Below are 27,561 nucleotides of genomic sequence, written 5' to 3' on the forward strand. Positions count from 1 at the left end.
ACAGATTTAAGAACCAGAAACTGACGGGGACAGGCTGATCCTTTATATCTTTTTGGAGGACCCTACCCTCCAACTCTCTGCTTAGCAATTTAGTATGCAGAATGGGTTCTTCTAGGTGTTCTCTGTGCTTGAACTGTAGAAATAAAAGAATGTATATATAAAGGCATGAATTGGCGTGGAGGACATTGTCAACAGTGGGAAAGGGTATGAATGAAGAAATCAGGAGACTCTTGAGTACTGAAGCAAGGCGAAGTTTAATTTGCATGTTGGCATAACCTACGCCTCACGCGGCAGGTGCTCAGCCACAACACAAATCCCTCCTCAGAGTTACACGTGACAGCGGATGTGCAAAGTAGCCAGACACAAACAATGTGTTTTGCTGACTATCACATGTGCCTGTACATACAAGCATACACATACATACAAATAATAAGTACATTTAATTCCTCTGCAAAAGAGAGCTGAGAATGGTGATCAGCCACCTCACAACTGTACAGCACTTTACAGTTTACATTCTGACCCCTTTGGTCCTCAGGACAGCCCAGTGAGGTAGACAGCACAGGAGTTCTGATTAATCCCATTTTGCAGATGGGAAAAATGAGACTTGGAGGTGTAAACACTGGTCTATGCTTTTTGGTGGACAGTGCTGGGCTGAGGTTCATGTCTGGCCCAGCGTTGCTTCACCACCAACTTTCTGGTTCAACCCGAAATGTGTAGAGACAGCGGTTCAACACTGTGAAGTAGGGTGAGTGTTTTTCTCAAGCAGACTGGATCAAGGACAGTCAATGGTCATCTTAATGCCACGCCCCAAAATGAAATGTCAGCGGAAATGGAAACCCTGCTATATCACTCATGAGTCTGCATCTACAACAAAAGGTCCCTCTCCATTTCTGTTCTGTCCTGCTTTAAGATACCAGTGGCCTCTGAAAGGATACCCGTTACTTCCCACCGGCTAGAGTCTTATTTCCAGGAATCATGAAGTAGTGCATGTAAAAAGTCACTAGACTTACAATCTTATTTCTCACAGAAATGGAAATGAATTCCGTTCATGAATCGCCTCCAGCTGTGGACATTAGCCTGGCTAAAAACATTATATAGTATATTATCTCTTATGCCATTTCAACCATAGTAAAAATGATAATGTTTGTGGTTTGAATTTCAAAGAAACATATTTAAAACAAGAGAGATTTCCTGGGGGAAATAACATTAAAGTTGAAAAAAAAAAGCTAAATAATTTTTTTTTGTTTTAATGTGAAAGCTGACAGATGTAGGAATGACCACTGTATTGCATTACTCTTTAGATACGATGCAATGTCTGCTGACCCTCAGTTTTGTCTCACCTTACACGAAAGAAAGGGGCAGGCCCATGGTCACATTAATTGGCTCACAGTGGGGTTTTCTCTTCCAGATGATCTGGTATCCATGAGTTTCATGTTTCCATGGAATACTTTGAGATGCACAAACAGACAGCAAAGGAGACTGTGTCAGGGACACTCTAAAATATTTCCATGACACTTTAAAATCCCCTCTTTAAATTCTTCTGTTAAATTGCTAAAGAAAACTGACAGTGATATACTTCGAGCCTGAGACTGTCACATATGATAGCGGGCTTCACTAAGAGATTTCTTTCTGTATCGAGAGTGGAGATGTCTTAGGCATCCCGAGGTCTTCATAGCCATACCACCGACTAGCACGAATATGTGTTCATTTGAAAGCGTGAAAACAGGTTGGTTCCCTGTTAATTCTGCAGTACACGTGTTCACTACTTCATCTTTAGAAGCTGGTCTCTAAGGTGCTCTTAGAAATGCATCTCCTAAAGTAGGGTGTTGGCACACAGACTGGAGCGCATGCATTGTAGCCCACAAAGACACAGAAAGCTTCAAAGGACAGGGACTTTCAGCAGTCACAAGAAAAACCACAAATTGCTCTGGTGAATTTCAAATGTGACCAAGTTTAGGTGTTCTGTTTCTAAATGTGCATTCTCTGCCTTGGCTCACCCACATATGATGGTCTAGGTCTCTTTCGCTCTAACAAGCTGAAGAAATTGAGTAAAGCAATGACAGAATCCACAAATGACCCCTGGGGTGCGGAATATTCTACTGGGAACAAGCTCCAGAGAAAAGCTGGATTTCAACAGGCGGGGAACAGGAGAAATCTCTCTTATCTTTTTTTTTTTTTTTAAACTAAGAATGGCCACACTGGCCTCTGAAATGCAACACTGGAGAAATAGGAGTCCAAACTCCCAAGTAAAGTGTACACAGAGCCATCCTGGCAGGAATGGGGTGGAGTGGAGGCAGGGTGGGGTTGGAGTCGAGGTGGGCACTCCTTCCCCAGTGGTGTTTTTCATAAGATTGGTATGCTGTGGTCCTCTCAAGAATGCTAACTTCTCCTTTTTCTCTGTAAGATCCTGTTTGGCTTCTGAACACCGAGAAACAAGTCACAAGGTATGCACCGTTAGGATCCAACATCCTATGCCTTCATCATGCAACACAATGCAGTCATCTCTTATTTGCAGCTGAAGAGAACGAACAAGCAACGCAGGAAATAAACAAAAGGAGAAAGCATCTGTAAGTGCCCCTGTGGGACTTAGTGCTACACTGTTGGCTAACATGAACCAGCAAAAAGACTTTTGGAGTGGAATTCATATAATATAAATATTTTTTACTCAGGTTTTATTTCTCTATGCAGTTATATACAAGGATGACCATTATTACTGTGCAGGAAATGTACGTACGCTAGTTCTATGGCACATCACCAATGCTAGCTCAGAAGCCAGCAAGTGGAAAAGCACTATCTAATTGTTAGCTCTACCACATAATTAAAATGCAAGGGAAGAGGAGAAATAGCCAGGCAGGTCAGTCTTCATTGTCAGCATCAGTAAGCATCAGGCCTCTGAGAGAAAATGCCAGGTCTGCTAGGCTCAGATAATAATAACCTCCCTTTGCCATCACTGTCTTCTTTTCAAGCAATGGTCTCCCTGAGGAGAGGGAGGTGATTGGGGATAGTCTCACTCCTTTCACAACAGACCATTGTGAGGAGACCAAAGCCACTTCTCCAGGCTTGGGGTGCAAGGCTAACCCCCCAACCCCCGCATTTGGTTTTCTGCTGTAAGCGCTGTGGTGTCCTTGGGGCCGATACCCCTGCACTTACAGTATTACACAGAACAATCTCAAAACTGGTTTAAACAAAGATGTCTGAGACAGGAGAAACGACTGTCTACCAACAGCACAAGCAAGTGTGGGCTCTCCAAAGAAACCCCCCCCACACACACACAAAATGCTCATTTTTAAAGTATAGCCATATTCACAATAAACCCAAATAGGTTTGCGTATATCAGAAAAGGTTTTTAGAGAACTTTAGGGGAAAGGAAACAGTGAGACCAGGCACATAGATGATTCTTAGGTCTCCATTTTCGCTTAGTAAGTCATTTCTCTCCAGAGTGCTGACACAGGCCCCTTACTGAAACCTCCATACTTGGTTCTCCAAGAGGGCAGCTTTTTGGAGCCACTGATCTCTCAGTGAAGCCCTCACTCAAGTCTGTGGGACACTGGATACTTGTAATTAAGGAAATGCTACCCACAAATCCCCTTGTGTTTTTAATCTCTTTCCTGTCCCATGGCCTAAAGGCTAAAATCAGCTGTTTCAGAGCATGCCACGTCCCCCCATGCATGGAGAACACACTGAGAACCATGCACTTGCTGCGTACTGAAACTGCTTTTGTGCTGAGCCTAGGAAGGAAGCTTTAGCCTGGCCATGATGCTTGGCATAAAGGAACTGTAACAGAAGCGATTAAGTCCTAGAGGATTGGTACAGGTGTGCCCAGGCTAGTAGAGTGACAAAGAAACATTGCAGGACCTTGTCCCTACAGAACATGGGACAGGGGAGCTTTACCTTCATACCACCTCATTACAATTGCTGCCAGCATCTCTATATTACATGTGTATGCAAATTACACCATCAGCTTCAAACTTTACACCTTCCCACCCAAGGCTGGAGTATTTGTCTTTGGCCCAAGCAGCTGGGCTTCACTCTTGCTGGAGACAGAATTACAGTTCAGTTCCATCTTTGGTGGTGAAAGGAGGCAGGCATTGTCCCTCTGAGTCCCCCCTGTGCCATGTGTGACCCACTTTCCACAGAATTCCAATGGTGTCAGGGACAAGGCCAGATCTTCAAGCAGGGAGTCGAGGTTCAATTTTGAGTGACAGCTCATACAGTGTATCTTCGTCTATGACAAGGGCTTTGTCAAGCAGGTATTGTATGACCTGTATAAAAGAGAAAGAAAGGGACCTCAGCTGATGCTCCTCCCAGAAGATCAACTATACGTTCTCTGAATTCATCTGGCACAACTCAACATTTTCCCTGAGACATTTCCGTAAGACAAAATTAATTAACTTAATTAACTTATTATTATTATTATTATTATTATTATTATTATTATTATTATTATTATTATAAAAGTAGTCCTTTCCTAACCTCTGCTCCCAGTCAGTATCCCTGAGAGCACATGTGATCTCAGGTGTGTTACTGTGCATTTATATGCATTATACTTAGAGTATTATTAACTTTCAACTTGCAGTGATGATAAACGGAATCATATCATCCATTGGGTTTTGCCTTCCTTGTAACACAGGCACCTGGGGTTCTCATGGCTTACAACTTTGAGAGTGCAGCCTAACAGTGGCCGTCATGACGATACACTGACACATACAGAGCTGCATTTTACAACAACACAGTCAGGGTGAGATCCTGTTAGCTTGCTTCCTGCTGTTCATGTGTGCATGAGACAGATACCAGGAATAAGAAAACGAAACGGCATTGGACACGAAGATGTAAGGTTGTGAGGTATTTCTAGGAAAACATTTCTTCTTGTTGAAGTATAATGTCCATAACCCGTATGAGTATAGTTCTGACAAACACATAAACTCACTGTTCTAGGCTGATTTCTGTTGCTATGGAAACACCATGACCAAAAGCAACTTTGGGAAGAGAGGGTTTATTTCACCTTATACTGTATAGTCCACCATGGAGAGGAGTCAAGGAGTCAGTTTCAAGGAAGAAACTGAAGCAAGCTGCTATTTTATTTTATTTTATTTATTTTATTTCACTCTGTCTATTTGTAAAATGAATTTTATGGTCTAGAAAGGTTGAAATGAGATGAAAGTCCCGGCAACATGAGGAAGATCCCAAGAAACATACATAGGTTCAACGAGGAATTAAAATGGATGAGTTGATCCTTTCTCTCAGTCAGACTTGCTGATCATTCCTACATTAGGTCCTTACCACAAGGCAGCTTTTGTTAGTACTGCCCATCTGTGCGGCCTTACAGTCCACTAATTTCTGTGTCTGTCTTTGTAAGTTCTCACTCGCACACAGCGTTACCTTTGGCTGCTGGTCTATGCGGTAAGCCGTCTGCTGGAACTGGCGTATCTCTCGAATAATGTGTGATATCTAATGGCCAAAATAAATAAATAAATAAATAAATAAAAAGCAATTCAGAAGTACCCCTCTGCCTCATAGTATGTTTTCCCAGGATGATATCCCCAAATCCTGTCCTCTGTGGGGTAAGAGGAGCCTTGCCTGATGACTTCTGTTACCTTCAAGGAGCCAAGGGAAAAGCGAACAAGAAGATATTCTTGAGCTCATGATTATCAGGTTAGCTGATGCTGGGTGGCCTTGGGCTGGGGGGCAGGGAGAAGCTCTAGGTGCTGCTTCTCATGGGTTTCTAGCCTTTAGCTTGATGTTCAGAACATGGGTGTCTAGCAAGGAGACTCACGCATCTGTAGACTGGTCAGTGTTATAGAACTATCTCTGGACCTTTATTTCCAACAGGCTGGACCCTGATGGCAAACAGAAGTGGCTACCAAAAATAATCTCTTTAACTGGCTAACAAAAGTTGTCTCCACCAACTCTTCTACCTTAAGATGTAGAAGCTAACATTGCCTTATTAACCTAGCTTCTTCTCACCAAGCCAAGAAGTCAATGACAGGTCAATCACAAAATGGCCACCTACCATCCGCATCTTGGAGAAATTGACAAGGCCTTCTTCGGTAAAGTTTGGTGTCCCTTCTTCAATGAATGCCAGGTCTGTCAAGTACATCCCAAGGTAAGGGACAGCCGGGGGGTTACAGCTGCACGACAAGAAAGAGTGGCTCTTATTCCCCCCGACACACAGTTAGAACTTGCACCACATGAAACGGATTTTCTGTTTAGCTAATATGGAAATGCTTTAGAAGAAGCAGACTTAATATCCATCATAACTACACACTGAAGCGATGAAGGGAGACACTTGTTTAGGCAAAATGGGTCTACTTGTTTCTTCCAGTGAGGCCCACGGCTGAGGATATGGCTTCTGGCACAGAGAGAACAGAGTTTGAGCCCCACTTGACCAGTTGCTCAGGGATAGTGAGCAGGGCACTCCCTGGTCTGTCCTTTTCTCACCTGTGATAGACACAGAAAAACTAGTCTCGGAAGTTTGTTGTGAAGCTAAAGAAAGGCATGTGGAGACCTAACGTGCAGTGTGTAAACATTCAGCAAGTACTTGCTAGGCTGTCACTGCTGCTTCTGATATAGTAGCAACGGATCTATAATTGTCACTCATCTTCAGTAGTGGGGCACAAGACTAATGCTCTCCCAGAGGAAGCCAAGTTCATGTGTTAAACCACAAGAAAACCACTTGAAAGCAAACAGAGAGCTAACTATCCGTGTGTGTGTGTGTGTGTGTGTGTGTGTGTGTGTGCGTGTTGTGTATAAAAGACAAAAACTAAATAACAGTAATCAACATTGTTTTGAATATTTAGATAAAAGACATCCAAGTAGATCATTATGTTTAGGTTAAGAAATACTAAATTAACAAATTTATATTAAGAGAGATTTGAGTTATGGTCATATTTTCCTATCTGGAATATACTCCATAGATTTCTAATATACTTACTATATTCATAGTATCATAAAATGTCCACTATATGCACAGTATCCTTACACACCTGGGTACAGCCAAAGGTGCTTACTGTATGTGTAGTATTTATATAAACCATGGTGCATTCAAGATGCTCGCTGTATGCACAGTATCCATATACACCATGGTATTTCCATAAGATTCTCACTATACGCACAATATCCTTATACACTATGGTACACCCATAATATGCTCACTAGACATACAGTATCCGTACATACCATGCTACTTCCCTGAGATGTTCGCTATATGCTCAGAATTCCAAGTGAAAAGCAGAAATCTCCAAACACTCCAATGATGGGAGCTGCTTCCTATTCTTCCCACCAATGAGGGAGCCAGCTACTATCTAAATACCATATGAATTATGCGATCATATTCTTGAATTGTGAATCATAATGATTAAGATAGACATACTTTTTGAGAGTTTCTCTGAGATTTTTAAATCTCCCTTCAGATGAAACAGTCTTCTGAAGTTTGTCCATTAGAGCTTTTGTCTAGAAAGGAAAGAAAAAAAAACTCAAGTTTGTCAAGAAAACACTGTAATTTGATGAGAGCGAGTTGTTTCAGGGCACCCTGTCAGTTCCCTTCTTCAGTGGCAGGTGCTGCTGCCATCTAAGAAGATGAAAAGGAACATACAGAAGTGCCTATACCCATGCTTTGGGCACAGAAAAAAATGTAAAGAAGGGAAATACCTTAACGCAAAGAAGGCTTAGGAACTTAAGCACATGGTGAATGGGTATCTTGAAGGGGGCTTTTCCTAAGAGGGATTTCAGGACCAATCTCATTCTTCCACAGAAGTGCTGGGCATCTGACTCAAGACCCTATGTACACTGGACAAATATTCTTCCTCTGAGCTATGTGCCTAGGTCATCTTTTCAGAATGAAACTCCAAACCATGAAAGAACTTATTTGCCTGTTTGGATGTAGACTTAACATCTTCCGCTCCAAATCTTTTTTTTTTTTTTTTTGTGATCATGTTCATCAGTTTGCTAGAGAAGTTTATTTCTATACTTTATGAGGACCTAATATGACTGTTGGTTCTTCCATAGACACTAGAGAATGGCAGTGTGGCACCTGGAGATTGGATACGTTACTGCTGGTGGACACACATGCAGGCATCTTGGTGAGGCCTGATCCTCCACGGCTAACTATGAGAAGTACTTGGCATACCTAAGTTGAAGATTGTGTGACTTTGTCTTGGGGTAGATCAGTTTCTAGAACAATCCAAGATGTGCTCAGCCCCATCTAAATTTCTGAGGCCTCAGAAGTGCCTCTTTCCAGATCTAGAACTGGCTGTGGTCCAATGAAGCTTCAGAAGTACAATTCCCCCATGCCCCAATCACAGGTCTAGAGAATTCCACAGGTCTTCTGGGCATCTTAGACTGATCTCAGACTTGCAGTGGGGGAGATGGTGTTGCCAAATTTTTCATAGGCAGGCACCTCTGTGACCAAGTCCTACCGACTGTGACTGGGTTAAGGTACTTGGTTGTGGACACCACCATTCCAGCGAACAGTCCAACAACCACTGCCAATGACTCACTCGCTGACTGAAATTTGATGTCATTGCAGCTGTCACCACAAAACTCACAACAGAAATTTTGACATGAGCTGAGCATCTCTCTTCCATAGTGATCATTACATTGCATGTTTCCTTTCAAAATCAAGACTACGACTGAAATCAATTATAAACTTCCCAGGACTTCCTTAAAGGTTGAAAGAGACCTTGGCACAGTGCACCAATTTCAACCAGTTCAACAAAACAATTGGGATAATGTGTCTATTCATGTGCCAGGCTTCTGTGGAGAGAAGGGATCTATATAACAAGAAGAGACTTTACATCATTTTTTATGACTGTCTTTGAATCAGTGGCTGTCTTAAGTGAGGTTTTTATTCTTCTTTACACACACACACACACACACACACACACACACACCACTATTTTTTAAATGTATGGCTTTCATTTGTTGTTCCAGGCCTTGTTGGCCATAGATGTCTAAGGATCAAAGTTCAGATTCTCAGTACTGTCTTCGTACAAAGGAATAAGGTGGCTGGAACCTGTGAGGGCCTAGTTTCTGGCAACCTGGAGAACTTTAAAACAATTCCTGCTCTAGAAAGAAGGGCTCAGAGATATAAGTGAAGATCGGAGAAATAATGAGCTCACCTGAAAGGCCTTAAGCCCTCAAGGGCCAATAGTACCAAAGCCTTGAAGAAACAGCAGCAGAATGTGTTTACGTTCATTTGGTCTGGCCCCAAGATACAAACATTGTGGGATACCAGTCTCCAGTTTCGGTGGGTACATCAAGGGGTATAGCCAAGTGCCACCAAAGGTTAGGCTAAGAGTGCATGGCACAGATCTCCTCCCAACAGGCATTAAAGCAGTATGGAGGAGCCTGGGAGATTCTGCCAAGACCCTTTGTGGGGACCAATGTAGTAATTCAACAATGAAGAGTTCACATGCCATGCAGGGTCACCAAGGGCAGAATAACTTGTAGTAGAGGTGAGATACACCCTAGGCTCAGAACGTTAGCAGAGCCAATGGGAATGGACAAGACAAGGCTAGCCCAACTCCCGTGGAACAGTCATGGGCTGTGCATACCACGGAACAAGCAATTCACGATTGCCTGCACCTGATGCCCAGCCTGTGAAGGACTAGGGCCAGAGGTGGAGACAGTCTTCTGGAAGTCCAGATCAAGTCTTCCAGAGAGCCATCTAGAAGCCCTCTCCAAGCCTCACCAGTACCCAAGGAAAAAGCCAGAGGGGAGGAGATCAGTATGGTTTGATTATTAAAATGGTCTGAGTTAATAACAGAGGTAAGCTAAATCCAATTGAAGAAAGGCAGCAGTCATATGTCTGCATGCCTGAGTCACCAAACCAAAAATTTGAAGCTGCTCCCAGAATAACAGAGGAAAGGTTGAACATCCAGGTCTCTGGGGATGAAGGCTTTGGAGGAGTCGGGGGATGGACAGACTTCATTGGGCACTTCCGGGCTCACTTTCCCTCCAGAAGGAGTTCAGGAAAAAGCTGTGACTGACAGCCGTATAGTTTTGAGGTTGTCCCCCAAATGTTTTAATGAGTGTTTTGGAGACACACCGGAGGGGAATTAATTAAGCGACGAGAGCAGGGGAATTATCCATTGGCACCTTCCTTTGGCAACTGCAGTGCTCATTTCGCTAATGATTTCGTAATTAGCACTATTCATCGCGGCTCTCTCTCCCCCTCTCTCCTCCTGTCAGCAGCAAGGTGTGTCACTACACATTGAGGCTCACCTGCTTGGACACCTTGGCCCAGGTTTTCTTCAGCCTGTAGATGGCACTTCTGTTTAAGGCCGAGGTGATCTCCAGCACACCATTGTAGTTGTGTAGACATCGGCAGATGTCAGCCACTGCTACCCACTTCTCAATGGCGTTGGCACGGGAGCTGATGTCGGCGTAATTCATTATCTGGGAGGCCACCAGGTTACTCATCTAAGACAATCAAACAGACCATGCAGGCTGTCTAAGAGCCAAAATAATACATTCAGATAAATGGCCGAGTGGCCTGTGAACACATAGAGATAGCAGGCTATTAAGTGCTACAAAGCCCTCAGTCCATCTTTAGATACCGGCTTCCAGAGAGACTGGGATCTACAGTGATAAGGATAGCACCAAGCCGCCTGCACCTGCTCTTCCTGAGAGCAAAGGCGGGGACCCTTGGGAATCCAGCTGTTGGAGGAAACTTGGGTCTTATGAGTAATTGTATCTGAGGAGTCCTTGCCAAGAAGGGAATAAGGTGGGATGAGCCAAGTACCGAGGAAAGGACAAATGGCAGGCCACGTTGCCATTCTTTAAGGAGCCATGGTCCTTTGCCCCCAACTATGTCTAGATGACATGTTCCAGGAAACCTCAGTTACCACAGAAAAAGAAAAAAAAAAAAAAAACCCACAAGTCCTCATTAGTCTGAATTCTAAACAGGTCAGCTCTCAAACAGAGAATCACTTAGTGTAGAAAAAGAAAGCACACTTTCTTCTTGTCAAATTTCACTGGCAAAAACCAAACTCCAAAGCTAAGGACTATAATTCTAGTAATCAATGCCACCTGAAGCAGCAGCAGCGGCAGTGGCAGCAGAGAGAGAGAGAGAGAGAGAGAGAGAGAGAGAGAGAGAGAGAGAGAGAGAGAGAGAGATCTTGTATCCGCACACTAAATCAGATGGGCATCCCAACTCTTTGAATACACATAGGCTCTTACAGTGCCTTTGAGTGTCATGTAGAGAGTCATTAAAGCACCTACTAGTTAATCACTTGTTCAGATTTAATGTGGAGAATGACATAGAATCTAGTTTGTTGGCAGAAGGTGTTTTTTTTAACCAATAGTTTGTTAATGATTTGTTATTACTAATTAAAAATGTATAACAAATTGTTGATTTGTAATTGTTATAAATCAATAATTTGATAATAAAGGATGCTATTCCAATAATTATTCAGGAATTGGGCTAGGACACATTTGTCTTAGGTGCTAGGAACAGAAAGATAAAGACATCCATGTTCCTGACTGGTAGCATTTGGATGTTGAGTGTCTCCTATCAACCAGGTGTCAATGGTCTGGTCCCTAGGTGGGCACTATTAGACTTTCTAACTAGGAGTCACCCAGTGAAGGGGATTGTGGCAACTATGACCCTTCCTGTTCTTTTTTGCTTCTAGCCTGACCTGAGCAGTTTTCTCTGCCAATAACCTTTTCTCTTTATAAGGGCATCCTCTTAGGTATTTCATTATAGTAACAAAAAGCTGACTAATAATAAAATTTAGTAATAGAAAGCTGCCCTTAAGGTGCTCTGAGTCCAGCTATGAGGGCTGAGGAGCAGAGGGAAATACGGGAGCAACTAAATAGCATACAGTGAAATGCAAAGTTAGGTCTGTTCTGAGGCTGGGGAGTTGGCTCAGTGGATAAAGCACCTGCTGTACAAGCATGAGAGCCTGAGTTTGCATCCTCGCAAGCAGCTGGGCATGACAGTATGCACCTGCACCTGCACCTGCACCTGCACCTGCACCTGCACCTGCACCTGCACCTGCACCTGCACCTGCACCTGCACCTGCACCTGCACCTGCACCTACACCTGCCGGGGGGTGGGGGGTGGAGGGCGACTCACTGGCCAGCCAGTTGAGCCATCTCACTGCCTTGACCCCACAATGCAAGAAGTGTCATAAGGATGACTGCTCTGGAGTGTTGATCTAATTATGGCACTACCTGACAAAAATATCTCTGTGGTTTCCTCTCAACTTTAGGATATAGCCCCAGCTGTTGAGTTGTTTGGCTGTTCAACCGAACACCTAAGGGTCCTGCTGATCTGTCGGTCTTGTCTCCAGAGGCCTGTTTCCTCATCTGCTATCAGGTCCTCTGTTCTGTTGCTTTTCCCTATATACCTTTATTCTTCTGCTGAGACAGTGGCGAGCAGGGGACAGGAAGGAGGCACAGCAACTTGTAGATTCCATGACTAGATGAAGGCATGGTGATGCCACCACTCACAGAAGAAGCCCCAGAACCAGGCTCAACAGGATTACTAGGTGTAGAGCACAAGGTCATGGCTGTCCTAGTATAGGAGATGTCTGGGTCCGGAGCCTGGGTATGAGTCTTCAATGTACAATTGGAGTGCCCTGTGTGTAGCAAGTCTGAGAAAAGCCCAGGTAATAGAGCACATTCCTTACGTTATAACTTCACTTAGCATCTGCGTATTCTGAGCAGACCCTGTGCAGGGCTCTATCTTGGGAATCTATACTGTTGTTTTGGGTACCCTGGTTTTAGGTAACCTGCTAACTTACCAATGCAGTTCTTTTGTTCATATACACATTATATTGCACTGAAACCAGACAGGAAGCTTCCCTTTGCCTGCATAGCCTGACACCACCTCGTTAGCTGTTCCTTATTCTCTCACAAGACGACGTCTGCTTCAACAGAATGGCTGAAGAACTAGAAATGAAATCGACTCCTTATCTTATGGCTGGGCATGGCTACCACTTCATTTGTGAGCTTATGCTGTAGGCACCTCTTCCAAGGTCAACCTGTTAATTGGAAGTTGCACTGATGCAATCTCATTGCCACCACCAGGGGTCAGCACTACTACTCATTCAGTTAGTGTGTAAGTTTGCAGTGGTTATGATAAAAATAATAACAACATTTTACACACCAATGTACACACGTACTTACGGGACCTGGGAACTATCAAAACCGGGCCTCTCATGACTGGAAATTAACCTGTTCCTTTGAGCGTGTGAGGAGATTAAAGCTTGTCCTTACTCTTCAATCAACTCTGTTTAAACAGCATGACGGAGTTGATTTATTTCTGTTTCTGGGGATCAATTCCAGGGTTTTGCATAGGCTTAGATAAGTGCCTCCCCCTTCCCCTCAATGAGCTGCACTCACACTCCCAGAGTTGCCTAAAACCCACAGCACCCATCCTCCTGTAACACAACCGCAGGCGTTACTCACCTCATTGAAGTGCTGGCTGGTCTTCATGATGTAAGGCGTCCTTTCATTCTTGTCTAGCTTCATCCAGCCCTGCCCAAGAAACTCTCTGAAAGTTCAGAACAACACACAAAACCAGTGAGGTCTGATGAAATGGTGGCTGAACCTTGAGTACTTATGCAGATTAGACAGGCACATTTAAGTTAACATTCATGGACTATTATTTGTCCCCACGTTCACTGGCCATCCCCAAATAATTTGTACAAGTCTAGCAGTCTACCACTTAATACCAAAATGAAAAAGATTTTTTTTTTTCGGTCTCTAGTATTTGGAACTTTGTCTCAATTACAGGCTTCTCTGAAGTTAGAAAATGTAGCCAACACAAGAGAAATGAAGTGAACACTAACTCAACAGCCAAGGAGGCTGTTTCTTCTGGATTAATTCTTCTAAATGCAACTGTCAAGACTCCCAAAGATCTAATGTGATCAAAAAGATTCATCAGAACAGAATTCTTCCTTCTACTGTGCTCTGATTTTCTCTGAAGGATAGCAGTTTCCAAGATTGGGGAAGCTGAGCCTGATGGGGGATAGGCTTCTGATGGCCTCCCTGTGCAGTCACTTTATTCATGAACAGGACACTAGACCTCAGTACTCATGGGACAGTTGAGATAAGGCATGAAGGAACTCTCTTGTGTGGGCATTTAGAAAGCAGTGTGGAAGGAAACCATTCTAATACGTTTCTAATGCAGAAATGTATTATTTCGGGCATATACAGAGCAGAGGGAGAAATGGGAGTCCAAGGAAGCGACCACAGCTGGAGCCACCACCAAGTTCTCTCTTGGCTCATTCTCCTCTCATAGAGCCTTCAAAGCTCTGGAGGGGGGTTAGTGAGACGGTGAGGGGGCAGTGGTGAAAGGGATATTGTGTTTCCTAACCTAAGTCTTCAGAATGTCACTGGGTTCATTTCAATGGCCAGGGGGCCAGATTCCTAGTTCAACTCTGCTCCCATGATCAGGAATAGGTCTACAAACGCTGGGAAGCCAGAAGAAAAGATAGAACACATAAAGGAATAGTCTCCATGGGTATTCTTGGACTTCTCTGACATCAATACACATCTAACCGTCTCTCCCGTTGGCTCAGATCTCACCGCTACACTATCAGAGATGTCCTTTGTATGACAAGGAGCCCATTCCTGAGTGTTCCCCAGTCACTTCATTATCTTAAGTGCGGTTACCAGTTATCATGGATAATGTGTTTTAATAGTTGTCATTTGTCTAAACAAAGATCTGTTTATTGATCTTTCAAGTCGGTGTGGTTTCCTGAGGCTTATAGAATCCCCGTCCCCTGACACACACACACACACACACACACACACACACACTTACACTTTAATGAAAAGGCAGGACAACGCATTCACAGCCATGGAGCATAACGTACTAATTTACTGAGGTAGATGAAGATTTGTGGTAGACATTATAGCATTACTTTGATTACTTCTTCTCAGAGTAAAGCTTTGGACCCCTCCAAAGTATTTGGGATTCTCATAAAAAGACAACTTTCTAGACCTCAACCAAATCTACTAAAATCAGAATTTCACAAGAAAATTTCGTCTGAGAATACATTTCCTACAAGATTCCTATGTGGATTTAGACACACTCAGGATTAAGAACTAACTCTGACACTTTGGTGACCTTGCTGCAATTCAGAAAACAGAAAAGTACAGAGAAATTTACATTCTATGGTAACCTTATTACACATAGAAGAAACAGAAACCAAGACCATCTCAAGGGTCTCTGAGTCAATATGCCCAACACGAACTGAGACCAAGAGAATCCATATGTGTTAAGGCACCTTGAGATGGAGACTCCCACCTCTGAGCATGGCTGACTGCACATGTATGCCTGTCTGCCTTAGAGCTAATGGCAGCTTCTAGGCCAGCTACTTTCTTTTAGGAGACAGAGCACTTACTCGTAGGGGATGCTTCTGAAAACAATGTGGTCCAGGAGAGTGATCTGCTCGGCCAGCTCCATGGCTGACAATGTCTCAAAGCACTCAGCCTTTGGACTGTCTGTCTGTAAGAGATGATGAAGCAATGAATCACAGGGCATCCACAGAACATAAAGACTAGAGTCTATCTGAAGGAATAAAGGCAGCAACCTCAAATCTATGAAAGCCAATATTAATATTACCATACAATTGCTGGGTCCTGTGCTGAGAGAGGCACTATTCATACAGCTTCATAGATACATGAACAGCCATGGAGTTGGTTACGAGTTTGCTCACTTCAAGGTGTGGTTAAACTTACCATTTGAATTATATCCTCTAATTTTAGGTGGATGTCATCTTGATCATCTTGTGAAAGAGCCCTGTAAGGAAATATATAAAATGTTCTCTATGAATAAGAGTAAACAGATACACCAGAAAGCTGAAGCCCTATTGGAGAACCCTGCTATTAAGTAAGGTTGCAAGCATGGCCAAAACTGGAGTACCCCCTTTCTCAGCAGGGCTTTCCTGTCTTTCCCTGTTTGTCTGGAGACTGACTTTGTGTGGAGAGTGTCCCTGAATACAGGTGTCTGGCCTTGTCTGAAAAGTGACATTGTACAGAGCTCTCTAAAGACAGCATAACTCAACACACAAGTCTTTTTCTGGCTTCCTGACCACATGCTAATTAAATGCTGTATTAATCCCACCAATGATCCCACCTTCCCTTCCCATCAGCATAATGTTATGGACAATAAACTCTTCCCACCTATACCACTGAAAAGCCCTTATATCCCCTATCCCTGGACTATAAAGTAGACTTTTCTTGCTGCAGCAGTCTCTGGAAGTTTTTCTGTCATACTCATGGGCATCCAAACCCTGTTCCCCTCCTCTGCTCCCTTTGTCCTCTTGGGCTAGTGGCCAACAGCCTCTGAGGAGAAGGGAGAGCCACACAACATGAGGCTCTTCTTCCCTTGGCTAAAACCTGTGAAGGTTTAGGTCTCTGGAGCTGTGAGGGACAACTGATTGCTGTGCTACTCACAAGCAGAACAGAGAATCACATGACATCCAAGATATACTCATCAAAGGAAACATCCACCAAGAAGACGTTGCAATTCTTGACTGTAGCAAATACACATGTGTTGGGAGCCGACTTTTAGCAGAAAGTGGCTATCAGCTTTGCAGCCATCTCAAGCCATATACCCTGACGTGAGACTTGTTTTTCAACAGCTTACAACAGCTGAAGCACACTCTGATATCCCACATATTTTGTTTTGCTGTTTACTGCCCCCAGCTGCAAGGCGCACGTGGTATCCATGCCTGCAAGGCGCACGGTACACGTGCTATCCATGCTATAGACGCCTGTAAGGCTTACGTCATATCCACACCTGCAAGGCATGTGGTATTCATGCGCCTACAAGGCATGTGGCAAAAGCCTATAAATACCCCAGATTTCCCTTCAAGAGAATACAGAAGACAATGAGAGAGACAATAAAGGAGAGACACAATAAACGAGACTTGAGACTTGATCAGACCCTCTGTCTTGTCTCCATTCTTCTCGTTGCTTGCCCCACACTCTCTCTAGACCTGGACCTGTGGAACAGAGCGGGCCATTACAGTTTGGCGCCCAACGTAGGGCAGCTCGGGCATTACAGTTTGGCCGCCCAAAGTGAGGCTCCATTAAGTGTTACACATATGAACCCAAAGTTTGTAAAATAAATACCTCTAAAGTTTAAATAATATATTGACTCTCTCACAGCAAAAGTGGGTGACTATTTAATACCCAATGCAACAGACAGGTCATCCACACAAAAACTAAACAGAGAAGTGTGGAGTTAAGTAATGATAGCAAATGGACCCAATAGATATTTACATAACATTTCACCCAAACCTAAAATAATATACCTTCTTCTAAGTAGCTCAAGGAACTTTCTCAAAAATTGGCCACATACTTAGACAGAAAGCAAGGGTCAACAAACACAAGAAAATTGAAATAACACCCTGCATCTTATCTGACCGCCACAGATTAAAACTAGGTATCAACAACAGAAACAACAGAGTTATAGAAACTGAACAACCCAGTATTGAATGAAAAATGGGTAAAGATAGAAATTAAGAAAGAAATGAAAGACTTTCTAGAATTGAATAAAGATTAATACACATCAAACTCAAACTTATGGGACACAATGAAGGCAGTTCTAAGGGGCAAGTTAATAGCACTAAGTAAGTGCTTGCATTTTTGAAAGAAGAGAGATCTCATACTAGTAACTTAACAGCACACCTGAAAGCTCTCGAACAAAAAGAAATAATGCCCACTATTAATAATACCCATCTTGTAGATGCTGAAAAAGCCTTTGAAAAAAGTACAATGCCTCATCATGTTAAAAGTCTTGGAGACATCAGGAATTCAAGGCATTCACCTAAACATGATAGAAGCAATATACAGTAAACCAGCAGCCAAGATCAAGTTAAATGGAGAGAAACTTGAAGCAATCCCACTAAGATCAGGGACAAGAAAGGCTGCCCACTCTCACCCTATTTATTCAATATAGTACTCAAAGTTCTAGCTAGAGCAATTAGACAACAAAAGTAGGTCAAAGGGATAAAAATGATAAGGAAAAAGTCAAGGTATCACTATTTGCAGATGATATGATAGTATACATAAACAAAATTCTACGAGAACTTCTACACCTGATAAACAACTTTAGCAAAGTGGCCAGATATAAAATTATCTCAAATAAATCAGTAGACTTTCTCTATACAAAGGATAAATGGGCTGAGGAAGAAATTAGGTAAACAACACCCTTCTGACTTTAACATTCCACCATGTACTCTGGCTTCCTTATCAACATTGCTGACTTCTTGTTGAAGCTAGTGGGGACTTTCAGGTTGGAGGGTCACCTTTTTTGTGACCTGAGTCCATTAATTAGTCTTCTAGGAATTTACTTACACTTATTTTTATTTTGTGATATTTTAGGTGTCTTCAAAAATTTTCACATTGAATTCCAGCAATTAGCTGGAAATGTCTTTTTATTCTTTTAAGAACTGGTCTCACACTTTGACCCAGGTTAACATTGAACTCACAATATAGCTCAGGTTGGCCTTGAACTCATAGCATCTTGCCTTGTAATCACAAGTAGATTATAGGCATGAGTTACCACATTAGACATGTAAATCTTGACCTAAGGATTTCTTCACAAACAGGGCAACTAACAACTGATCATAATTATGTGTGTTTTTGTCAGTAAAACACAGGCTGTTTTGCTATAGGAAACTTCTGCTTTCCTAAATTTATTTTTATTTTTAATGATGTTTGTATTTGTTTTGGTGTGTGTGTGTGTGTGTGTGTGTGTGTGTGTGTGTGTGCTTGTGAGTGCAGGTGCCTGCAGACCAGAGGAGTCTATTAGGTACCTGGATCTGGAGTTACAGGTGTTTGTGAGCCACCTGGAGAAGGTGTTGGAACTCACACTTGGGTCTTAACTGCTGGGACATCTCTTCAGCCACAACTTTTTGTTTTAATATCATAATGCAATTGTGGTGGCTTGAATGCTTGGCACAGGGAATGACACTATTAGGAAGTGGGGCCTTATTAGAGTAGGTACGGCCTTGTTGAAGGAAGTACATCACCGCGAGGGGCTGGCTTTACAGCTCTTATGCTCAGGTTCCACTCAATGTGGAATGAGACTCTCCCCCGGCTGCCTGTGGATCAAGATGCAGAACTCTCAGCTCCTTCTCCAGCATCATGTCTGCCTGGATTCTGCCATGCTTCCTTCCATGACAATAATGGGACTGAACCTCTGAAACTGTAAGCCAGGCCCAATTAACTGTTGTCTCTTATATGAGTTGTCTTGGTCATGGTGTCTCTTCACAGCAATAAAACCCTAAATAAGACAGCAATATAAGCTTAAGTGTGTGTTTTATATTTATATCTTACAGATTTATATTTTATTGGCTTAGAAACTTGGAGCTTCTATTGGGCTAAAGACAAGACTGAACTCTGGGGCAACCTGCAAAGGCAAGACTAGGTCTCTGTTCAGTGGTAGTCTCCCACGCTCTTTACCAACATACCCATTCCTCATTGGCTTTGTGATTTTTGCTGACTGCATTATTATTCAGAAAAAGGAATCAACATGTGAGGCCTGATAAGTAATAAAGACTGGGAATGGTAAATACGGTTCCTTGTGCATACGGACTCCACTTAACTGGCTTCTCAGACACCTCTTGGAACAGACAGAAACCTCTACCTGTCAGGCAGTCTTGAGGGATCTGCGGCTGAAAGGCCTCCTTTGGCCAATCCTGAACGGTTTTCCTAATGTGAACAGCAGGATTTCGATAGCAGTTATTTTGTCAAATGTCCCCAGGGACATAAACTTTCAGAGTACAGCTTTAAAATCTCAATGGATTTAAATACAAAGAGCATGGCTAACTATTTACCCAATGAAAAAGTGAATAAGGACCACTTCTAGACATGAGTGCTCATCCAGTGAAACTGAACTCTACCTGAACACAGAGTTATAACTCCGAGATCAAGAAATGATCAGGTAATGCAATACCCCCGCTTACTTAGACTTTTTTTTATAAAATAGAAAATACAGGAAAGTCTCCTAAGAGTTTTCTAGGTTGCAAAATACCACAAAGTATTTGTGCAACTAAGAAAACAGAGATGTGCAGAATTCCAGAAGAGAAGTGAGATCAAAATACCAGCAGGGATTTGTATCTCTACCATCCTTAAGAAAACACTTCCTTGCACTTTTTAGCTTCTGGTGCTCTGCTACAATCCTGTGTTCCTTGGCTTGTGGCTGTATAATTGCAATTCCTGTCCCCGTCTCCATGTGATAGTCACTGTATCTCTTTGTCTTCCATTGGCTGTCTTCCAATAATGACACCAGTCACATTAGATTAGAACTTCATCTCCCAGGATGCCCTCAACTTAGCTGACTGTATCTGTGGTGATGTTATTCACAAACAGGGTCATATTTTGAGGTAGGAGATGTCAGGACTCAAACATGTCAGTTTTCCATTGGGGAACGCAATTAAACTTCTAACAATTTCTAGATCGCAGTGGTCTGGCGTTGGGCACTTAATGAAGAGTAAGACTGAATTATGGTCTAATTGCTAAAACACTAGGATCTCAAGTTTGGCACTGCTGCATCGGGGAGAGACTTCCAACAAAATAGTTAACTGAGCTGAATGGATTCTTCTCCACACATACTTTTGATATAATCTATTACACTAAGATGTGATACAGACAGACAAGCTTGGGAGAAACAAAGGTCACTTCCAGGCTGTAAATAAAGGAAGAACTGAAACACAGAATGGTGGGGCACTAATTGGCCCTGGCAGACAGCCAGGCTTCCTACTCTCCAGTAGGGGCAGAAGATGCACCCATGGGTGAGCTGGGAAGCCATAACTGAACTGTCCACATACAACCACTGATGGATTACTCTTCATGGTGAATGAACTAGATAAAAACATCCTTCCAAATCAGTTCATCTGTGTGAATGTTGGATGTTACAACTATGGACAAACACAAGTTTCTAGTAAGGTCCATCAAGTCCAAGCCTTCATCACATAGACGTGTCGGGTTCATGTTTTACCCAACCTCATTTGAGTGTGGGACATACCTGCATGGAAAGCTTAAGATAAGTCGTGACTGGTTAGGATGAGTGCAGCCAACCAAGGCTCATGGGTCACAACTTTAAAGGTATGCTGCCACTCCCACAGAAACACTAGCTCTGTGATAGGAAGGTGAACTGGTGATCCGTCATTAGTTAGTACTCATGAGCAGAAGAAAACGCTTACTCACACTGCTGTCCGGATTCACAGCAAGAATCAATCCCTAGGGGCTCCCTCTTTTACCATGTGGTTCTCCAGAAACCATCACCACACAAATTATGACTACAGTTCAAAGTCTCACTTGCACAGCGGACCACAAACTGCCCCCCCCCCCCCCGTCAAAATCAGATGATGACAGACAACATTTTGCTGCCAAGCCCACAGCCTCTGATGCCCAGGAAGGTCTAAAAATATGTCCTTCTGATCTGACAGACCTATTTGCAGTGGGCATAACCCATTAACATAACTCCACCAGCAGCTGCACTGGCCTTTACCTCAGGATGTTCGCTGTGGCTTTCCTTTCTTGAGGAAGAAGGTCCGGGTCTCGTAGAACTTCTTCTAGCAAGTTTAGAACATTCATCTTGAGTTCATTATTGAGTTCAAAATCCTACAAAAATAAAACAACTCCTTTAAGATCTTCATTTCAGGGGTTAGCTCTGTGTCCTATGACATCATTTTTCATGATGGTTTCCTCAGAAGCCAGGTATGTAACTGAAATTTATGGTCCCAGAGCTCCACACAGCATGTTCTTAGTGGTCTTGAATAGTCTGGGCTAGGGGCTATGCTGTTATATTTCTGGCAATCTCTCCAGGACATGAGGCAAGGTTAAATCATGTTGCTCATGAGTCACTAGTTAGGCCTGGTCTCCAGCAGCCATTACAACCCCACCCTGCTTCTTGTCACTAATTCCTCTGTCCCACCATATCCGACTTCCAACACACACTACATCACACTGCCTGGAATTAACACATTTGTTTGGTTCCATAGAGGGGCACACATCTCCATAGCCTGGAACACTGTTGTCCCTCCCCCCCCCCCTCGGTGGATTCTCATTCATCTCTCTGGCGTGGATTACGTTCTTTTGGGGAGCCCTTAATTGCCACAGTGGGCTAAGATCTTTTCTGTTGTGCTCCACGAAGCACATAACTCATTATTATCATAATTTAGTGTGGCATATTTTAAAGATCAGTACTGTTGCCTGGTTTGCTACTGTACCATGAGTAATATCAGGAATAACCACATAGTAACTTAAAAAATATTTGTTGTATGAATATAATGTATTATTTTATTCATGTGAATGGAGATATGCTAAGGCTATTAATATCAGTGTACTTATGCATGAATCTACATGAATATGCTAAAGGATAAAAAAAATAAATGATACCCCGAAACTCATGTGGCCATGCCAGAGACAAGCGTAACCCTGACGGGATGGCTAATGAACAGAGTTAGATAGACTGGAGCATAGAGATGAATAATGAAAGTCATGAACAAGAATCACTAGGAAGAATTTGTGAGACATTACTGACACAAAGAGGGGGTTATGGATAGTTGGATGGATGGATGGATGGATGGATGGATGGATGGATGGATGGAGTGGCAGTTTGAATATGCTTATCCCAGAGAGTGGCACTATTAGGAGTTGTGGAAAGGTGTGACCTTGTTGGAGGAAGTGTGTCACTATGAGGGTGGGCTTTGAGAAACTCTTCCTAGCTGCTTGGAAGACAGTCTTTTTCTGTTTGTCTTCAGAACTCTTAGCTCCTCCAGCACCATGATGCTGTGCTTCTGGCCATGATGGTAATGGATGGACTGAACCTCAGAACCAGTAAGCCAGCTCCAATTAAATGCCCTTTATAAGAATTGCCTTGGTCATGGTGTCTCTTTACAACAATGGAAACCCTAACTAAGACACATAGTAAATGGATGTGTGAGTGGGTAGATGGGTAAAGGAATGAGTGAGTGGGTGGGTAGATGGGTGGTGGATGGATAGATAGGTAGGTACATGATAATAGATGAATGCATATACAAGTGAGTAGTTGTCCAAACTTTCTTTTATAGTACAACTGTAGCTTGGAAGTTGGAGGAACAATTGAATTAGAAAAATCATCAGTTTTCAACCAAATCAGGCATATTGACTCAGCCAAGGATCATGAATGGATGCTGAAGTGGTGGAATGTGGGGACTGGTGAACAGTATTGAGTCTCTTAGGAAACCCTCTAACTGCTGCCCATTTATCACAAAGGAAGAACTTGGTGGATGTCACTCATGGTTCCAAACATAGCAACATCAGATTAGCACCATGTACATACCAAACACAAATTTTCATCTAATTGTGAAGAAGTCATGATCTATATGACCTATATTCTTTAAATATGTAAATGACCTTATTATGTGACCTTAGTGGGAGAGGATGAGCCTAGTCCTGCAGTGACCTGATGTTGGGGGGTAGTAGGGGGTGATACCCAGAGGAGGTCTTTTCAAAGGAGAAGGAGAGGGAGGACTGGGAGAAAGTTCTTCATGAGGGAGTGCTGGGAGGAGGAGGGAGGCTTATATTAAGAATGGAAAGTGAATAAAAAGAATGGATTAAACATTAATTTTTTTAATAATGTAAATGTCATGAAGGACCAGACAAAACAAAAGAATGAATGTTTCCAGTATAAAGAAAACCAAGTGAACAACAGCCCAGGACCTAGATTAGAGCTGGGGCAAGCATGTTTCACTGTGACCAGATTGGATGACATGTGGATTGCAGGACTCCATACTAGATGGAGCACTACACTGGCAATAAACTGTTCTGGGTCAGCAAAGCAGCTCAGGGTAGAGGTGACTACCACCAAGCCCAAGAGCTTGCTTCCCTGGGCCTCACCCAGTGGAAAGAGAAGCAAATGGCTATCTGGCTTCCAGACAAGTGTGTACACACACACACATGCACGCACGCACGCACACAAACACACACACATTAAAGGTTTTCCTTAGATGTCATCATGTTGCTGTTGGCTTGTTCTTGGACTGTAAGGAGTGGGGAGGGTGTGAGAATCCACCGACAGAGGATTCCAGATGTGTGACACTGGACTGTCTTATTCAAGTATTTTCCCATTGATTTGAAGATTTTCAAGGTAAAATACCAGGATGTGGGAAGCCAACAGAAGGCGGTTATCATCCTTGCAGACATCTTGAGCCATATACCCTGACAAGAGACTTGATTATATCAGCCTACAACAGCTGAGCACACTCTGATAACATCTTGCTTTAGATACCCAGGATCTTCCCTTGGGTGTGTGAGACTTAAAGGTGTGATTTAGAGCTGAGGCTTAAGGGCATGACTTAGAGATCAGATTTAGAGACAAGACCTAAGGGCATGATTAAAGGTGTGTGACTTAGAGGCATAGCTTAGAAGTGAGACATATAAAAGGTGAGAGGCAGACAGGAGAGTTCAGAACAATTTGGAGGAACAGAGAATCAGACACTTCAGAGAGTACAACTTGGAGTAGGAATTAGGCATTAGGACAGTACAACTTGGAGTTAGGTATTAGGTATTAGGCACTTGGCACTTGGAGGAAGAACTTGGAATTAGACTTTAGACATTAGGCACTTAGCACTTGGAAGAAGTAACTTAGAACTTGGAGGCACTAGGGACTAGGAACTAGGGACTAGGAACTCAAGACTTGGGACTTGGAGAGAAGAAGAGAGACTGAAGAATAAATGGGATCGAATCACACTCTGTCTGGTCTCCATTCTTCAAGTCCATCCTCACTCCCTCTCTTGCTGAACCCTGACCTGTGGACGGGAGCTGCTTGGGGCAGTGCGGGCTAACAAGTTAGTCCCCAAGGCTTTTTTTGGCAGTGCAGGTTCAAACACTGACAGAGTGGTCCCAGACATTTTGGCCCCCAAACGTGGGGTAGTGCAGTTCTCAACATTTCTGGCCCCCAAGCGTGGGGCAGCTCCGGCCGCAACACCAGGAGACAGAATAAAGATGTGAATCTGTGGGGTTTGCACCCTTTTTGTTGAAGTGAATTTTGATGCACTATCTCTTGGCAGCATGCTGGGACTGTCAGATCTTCAGAATGAGCTAGTGCTGCCAGGTCTACACGGGAGGACCTGGCTCTCCTAGGCTACTAGTCTGTGTGTACAGGCAGGAGTGGTTAGCTACAAGAATCCATTACAGTTGTTACAACACATTCCATTATAATATTTCTATTGTTATATTATTAGTTGTATTATCGAGTCTAATAATTACATTTTAACATTAAACAGAATGATTTTGAGGAATTAACCTGAATCATTTTAAGTGGTTGGAGACCAACATCGCTAATGGCAATTAGTTAGATAAAAAGAAAAGAGTAAAATATTTTACTACATATAGAAAATTAGGGTTAAAATGTCCATAATTTTATCAGTTCTAGACAGTTTCTAACCTACTTTGAATTGAGTGTTTTGGCATCTTCGTTCCATAACAAAAGGAACAGTAAGCTATTCCAGAATGCCACTTTGACTGTTGGCTAGCACTGAAGGCAACCCTATAGGGCATTTTAAACATTAGTGATTGATGCAGAAGGCCCAGTAAACTGGGGGTGGTGCCATCCCTGGGCTGCTGGTCCTGGGCTCTGTAAGAAAGCAGGCTGAGCAAGCCATGAGGAGCAAGCCAGTAAGCAGCACCCCTCCATGGCCTCTGCATCAGTTCCTGCCTCCAGGTTCCTGCCTGGTTTGGGTTCCTGTCCTGACTTCCTCTGATGATGAACTGTGGTGTGGAAGTGTAACCCTTTCTTTGCTTTTGGTCATGGTGTTTCATCACAGCAATGGTAACCCCAAACTAAGACAATATCTGTCTTATTAATATTAAATCGTGTTTTCATAAAATGTCACCTATTTGTCATCCAACAGCTCCTCATTACACTGTGTGCATGGATAACCGAGTTATATCTTGCTGCTGTTTTGTCTTCATCCACTTCCCACCCCCATCTCAAGGCAGAGGTATTTGTAGTTTTAAACAATTAACGACCTTGTCTGCTTCAGTCTCTGTGCACTACCAAAGGAGCTTGCAACCATCAGGAGTCTATTTCCTTAATGAACATTTGATATATATTAGTGAGTCTTCATGTAGCTGTGTTGAGACTCTAATGATGCAAATAATCTGATTACCATAAGCAGCGCGATTACTGTGAAGGACACCAGCCTTCTGCTCAGGCCTTGCTGAGAGCTAATTAGTGATTAGCTGGCATCCTTGAGCAGCTGCTGGGCTACATCCTGGGCTCAACAGGAGCTGTTCTGAGGCCCCAGGGTGGCAAATGTGAAAGGTCTTCTAGACTCGTGGATTCGAAAGATGCTGAGGATAAGTGACAGGTGAGGAGGGTTCAGTCCTTAATAACTCATTGATACAGCTCATGGAGCACTGCAGAGAAGGGGATAGAAAGAGTGTAGGAGATGGAAAAGAGGGAGAGGGCCAGTGAAGCCCCAGCCTCTAGACACAACACAGCCAGTGTAATCACAAACTCAGTAGCTGTAATTGCCCTGGGCCTGCACAAGACACACTGTATCATCAGAGAGTCCTGGATGGGCAGGGACTGTGGTTGGCTCATAGACCCCACCCCTTACTGATGAACCACAGGTGGTATGAGCTCCAGGATGGGCAGGAGGGACTACTGTCTTTAGTCACACACCCTCTGGTGAGACCGCTAGACTCCAATGGATAGTTCCAATACTAAGGCCACATAGAAGGCCCTAGTAGAGCCCAGAAAACACAAACTAAACAAATGAACAAGAGCACAGGAAAGAGATTTGGTAGGGAACAGGGTGTGGGAAGGGAAGGGAGGGGATGAGAGAAGTCTAAATACATTATATTCATGTATGAAACTGTCAAAAACAAATTAACAAACAGGATCCTTACACACATCTCGTACAAGAAAAACTCATTTAAAAAATTTAGTAGTTAGCAAAAAAAATCATCATATAAACAAATACATAATCACTGAGCTATTGGTAAGAGGTAAAGTAAACCTAACATTCTTCAATAAAAACATTTTAAATGTAATTGTACTCTTCTGAACTTTGGGGAGCACCCTTTTAAAAGATGAGGTGAGAAGTTTGCTGATGGCTGTCTGAAGCATCACAGGTTATATGTCTGAGGCATCACAGGTACATGGTTATACCTGAATATTTGTTCTCATGCAACGTGGTTGACATAAACAGATTCTCTGATCCCTCACACAAATAGTGAATTCTCCCCCTGGAGTTTGCTGTTCCTGCCTGGGGTTTTTGCCATGAAGAATCCTATGAATTCAGTTCTTCCTTACCAGCTGAGTTGTGGAGGAGACAGGGGACAGGGGAAAGGGACAAGTCCTCTGCAACCCTTGTAAGGCATGGGACACTGTGGCTGGGAAAGAGCCATCAACATGAGCAAGAACACGGAATTTCTGTTTGACTCCTGTCACATGTGCTGCTCGAACTCTCAGGCACACCGGAATCACCTGTGGTCTGGTCCAGCCGTTTGTAGAGGCAAGAAGACTGGATTGTTGTTTCAAATTTGTTTTATTTTATATGTATGTGTGTTTTGCCTGCACATATTTATGTGCACCATTCA

At 43.1% G+C, this 27,561-nt stretch overlaps 1 protein-coding gene across 3 annotated transcripts in view; it reads right to left on the minus strand.

Annotated features, from left to right (window-relative positions):
* Positions 1 to 235: 235 nt before the first annotated feature.
* Positions 236 to 27,561, minus strand: part of Rasgrf2 (Ras protein specific guanine nucleotide releasing factor 2) — a 222,777-nt gene continuing 195,451 nt past the window's right edge. For all 3 annotated transcript variants that reach the window (XM_076927135.1, XM_076927134.1, XM_076927136.1), the window contains exons 19-27: positions 21,479 to 21,591; positions 15,694 to 15,754; positions 15,357 to 15,460; positions 13,414 to 13,498; positions 10,222 to 10,419; positions 7,370 to 7,449; positions 6,011 to 6,128; positions 5,380 to 5,448; positions 236 to 4,262 (exon numbers count right to left, since the gene is read on the minus strand). In XM_076927135.1, the coding sequence (XP_076783250.1) occupies positions 4,170 to 4,262; positions 5,380 to 5,448; positions 6,011 to 6,128; positions 7,370 to 7,449; positions 10,222 to 10,419; positions 13,414 to 13,498; positions 15,357 to 15,460; positions 15,694 to 15,754; positions 21,479 to 21,591 (921 nt within the window). In that variant the 3' untranslated portion in view covers positions 236 to 4,169. The remainder of the gene's footprint in view (positions 4,263 to 5,379; positions 5,449 to 6,010; positions 6,129 to 7,369; positions 7,450 to 10,221; positions 10,420 to 13,413; positions 13,499 to 15,356; positions 15,461 to 15,693; positions 15,755 to 21,478; positions 21,592 to 27,561) is intronic.

Source organism: Arvicanthis niloticus, chromosome 29 (genome assembly GCF_011762505.2).
Source record: "Arvicanthis niloticus isolate mArvNil1 chromosome 29, mArvNil1.pat.X, whole genome shotgun sequence".
In the NCBI taxonomy this organism is placed as follows: domain Eukaryota; kingdom Metazoa; phylum Chordata; class Mammalia; order Rodentia; family Muridae; genus Arvicanthis; species Arvicanthis niloticus.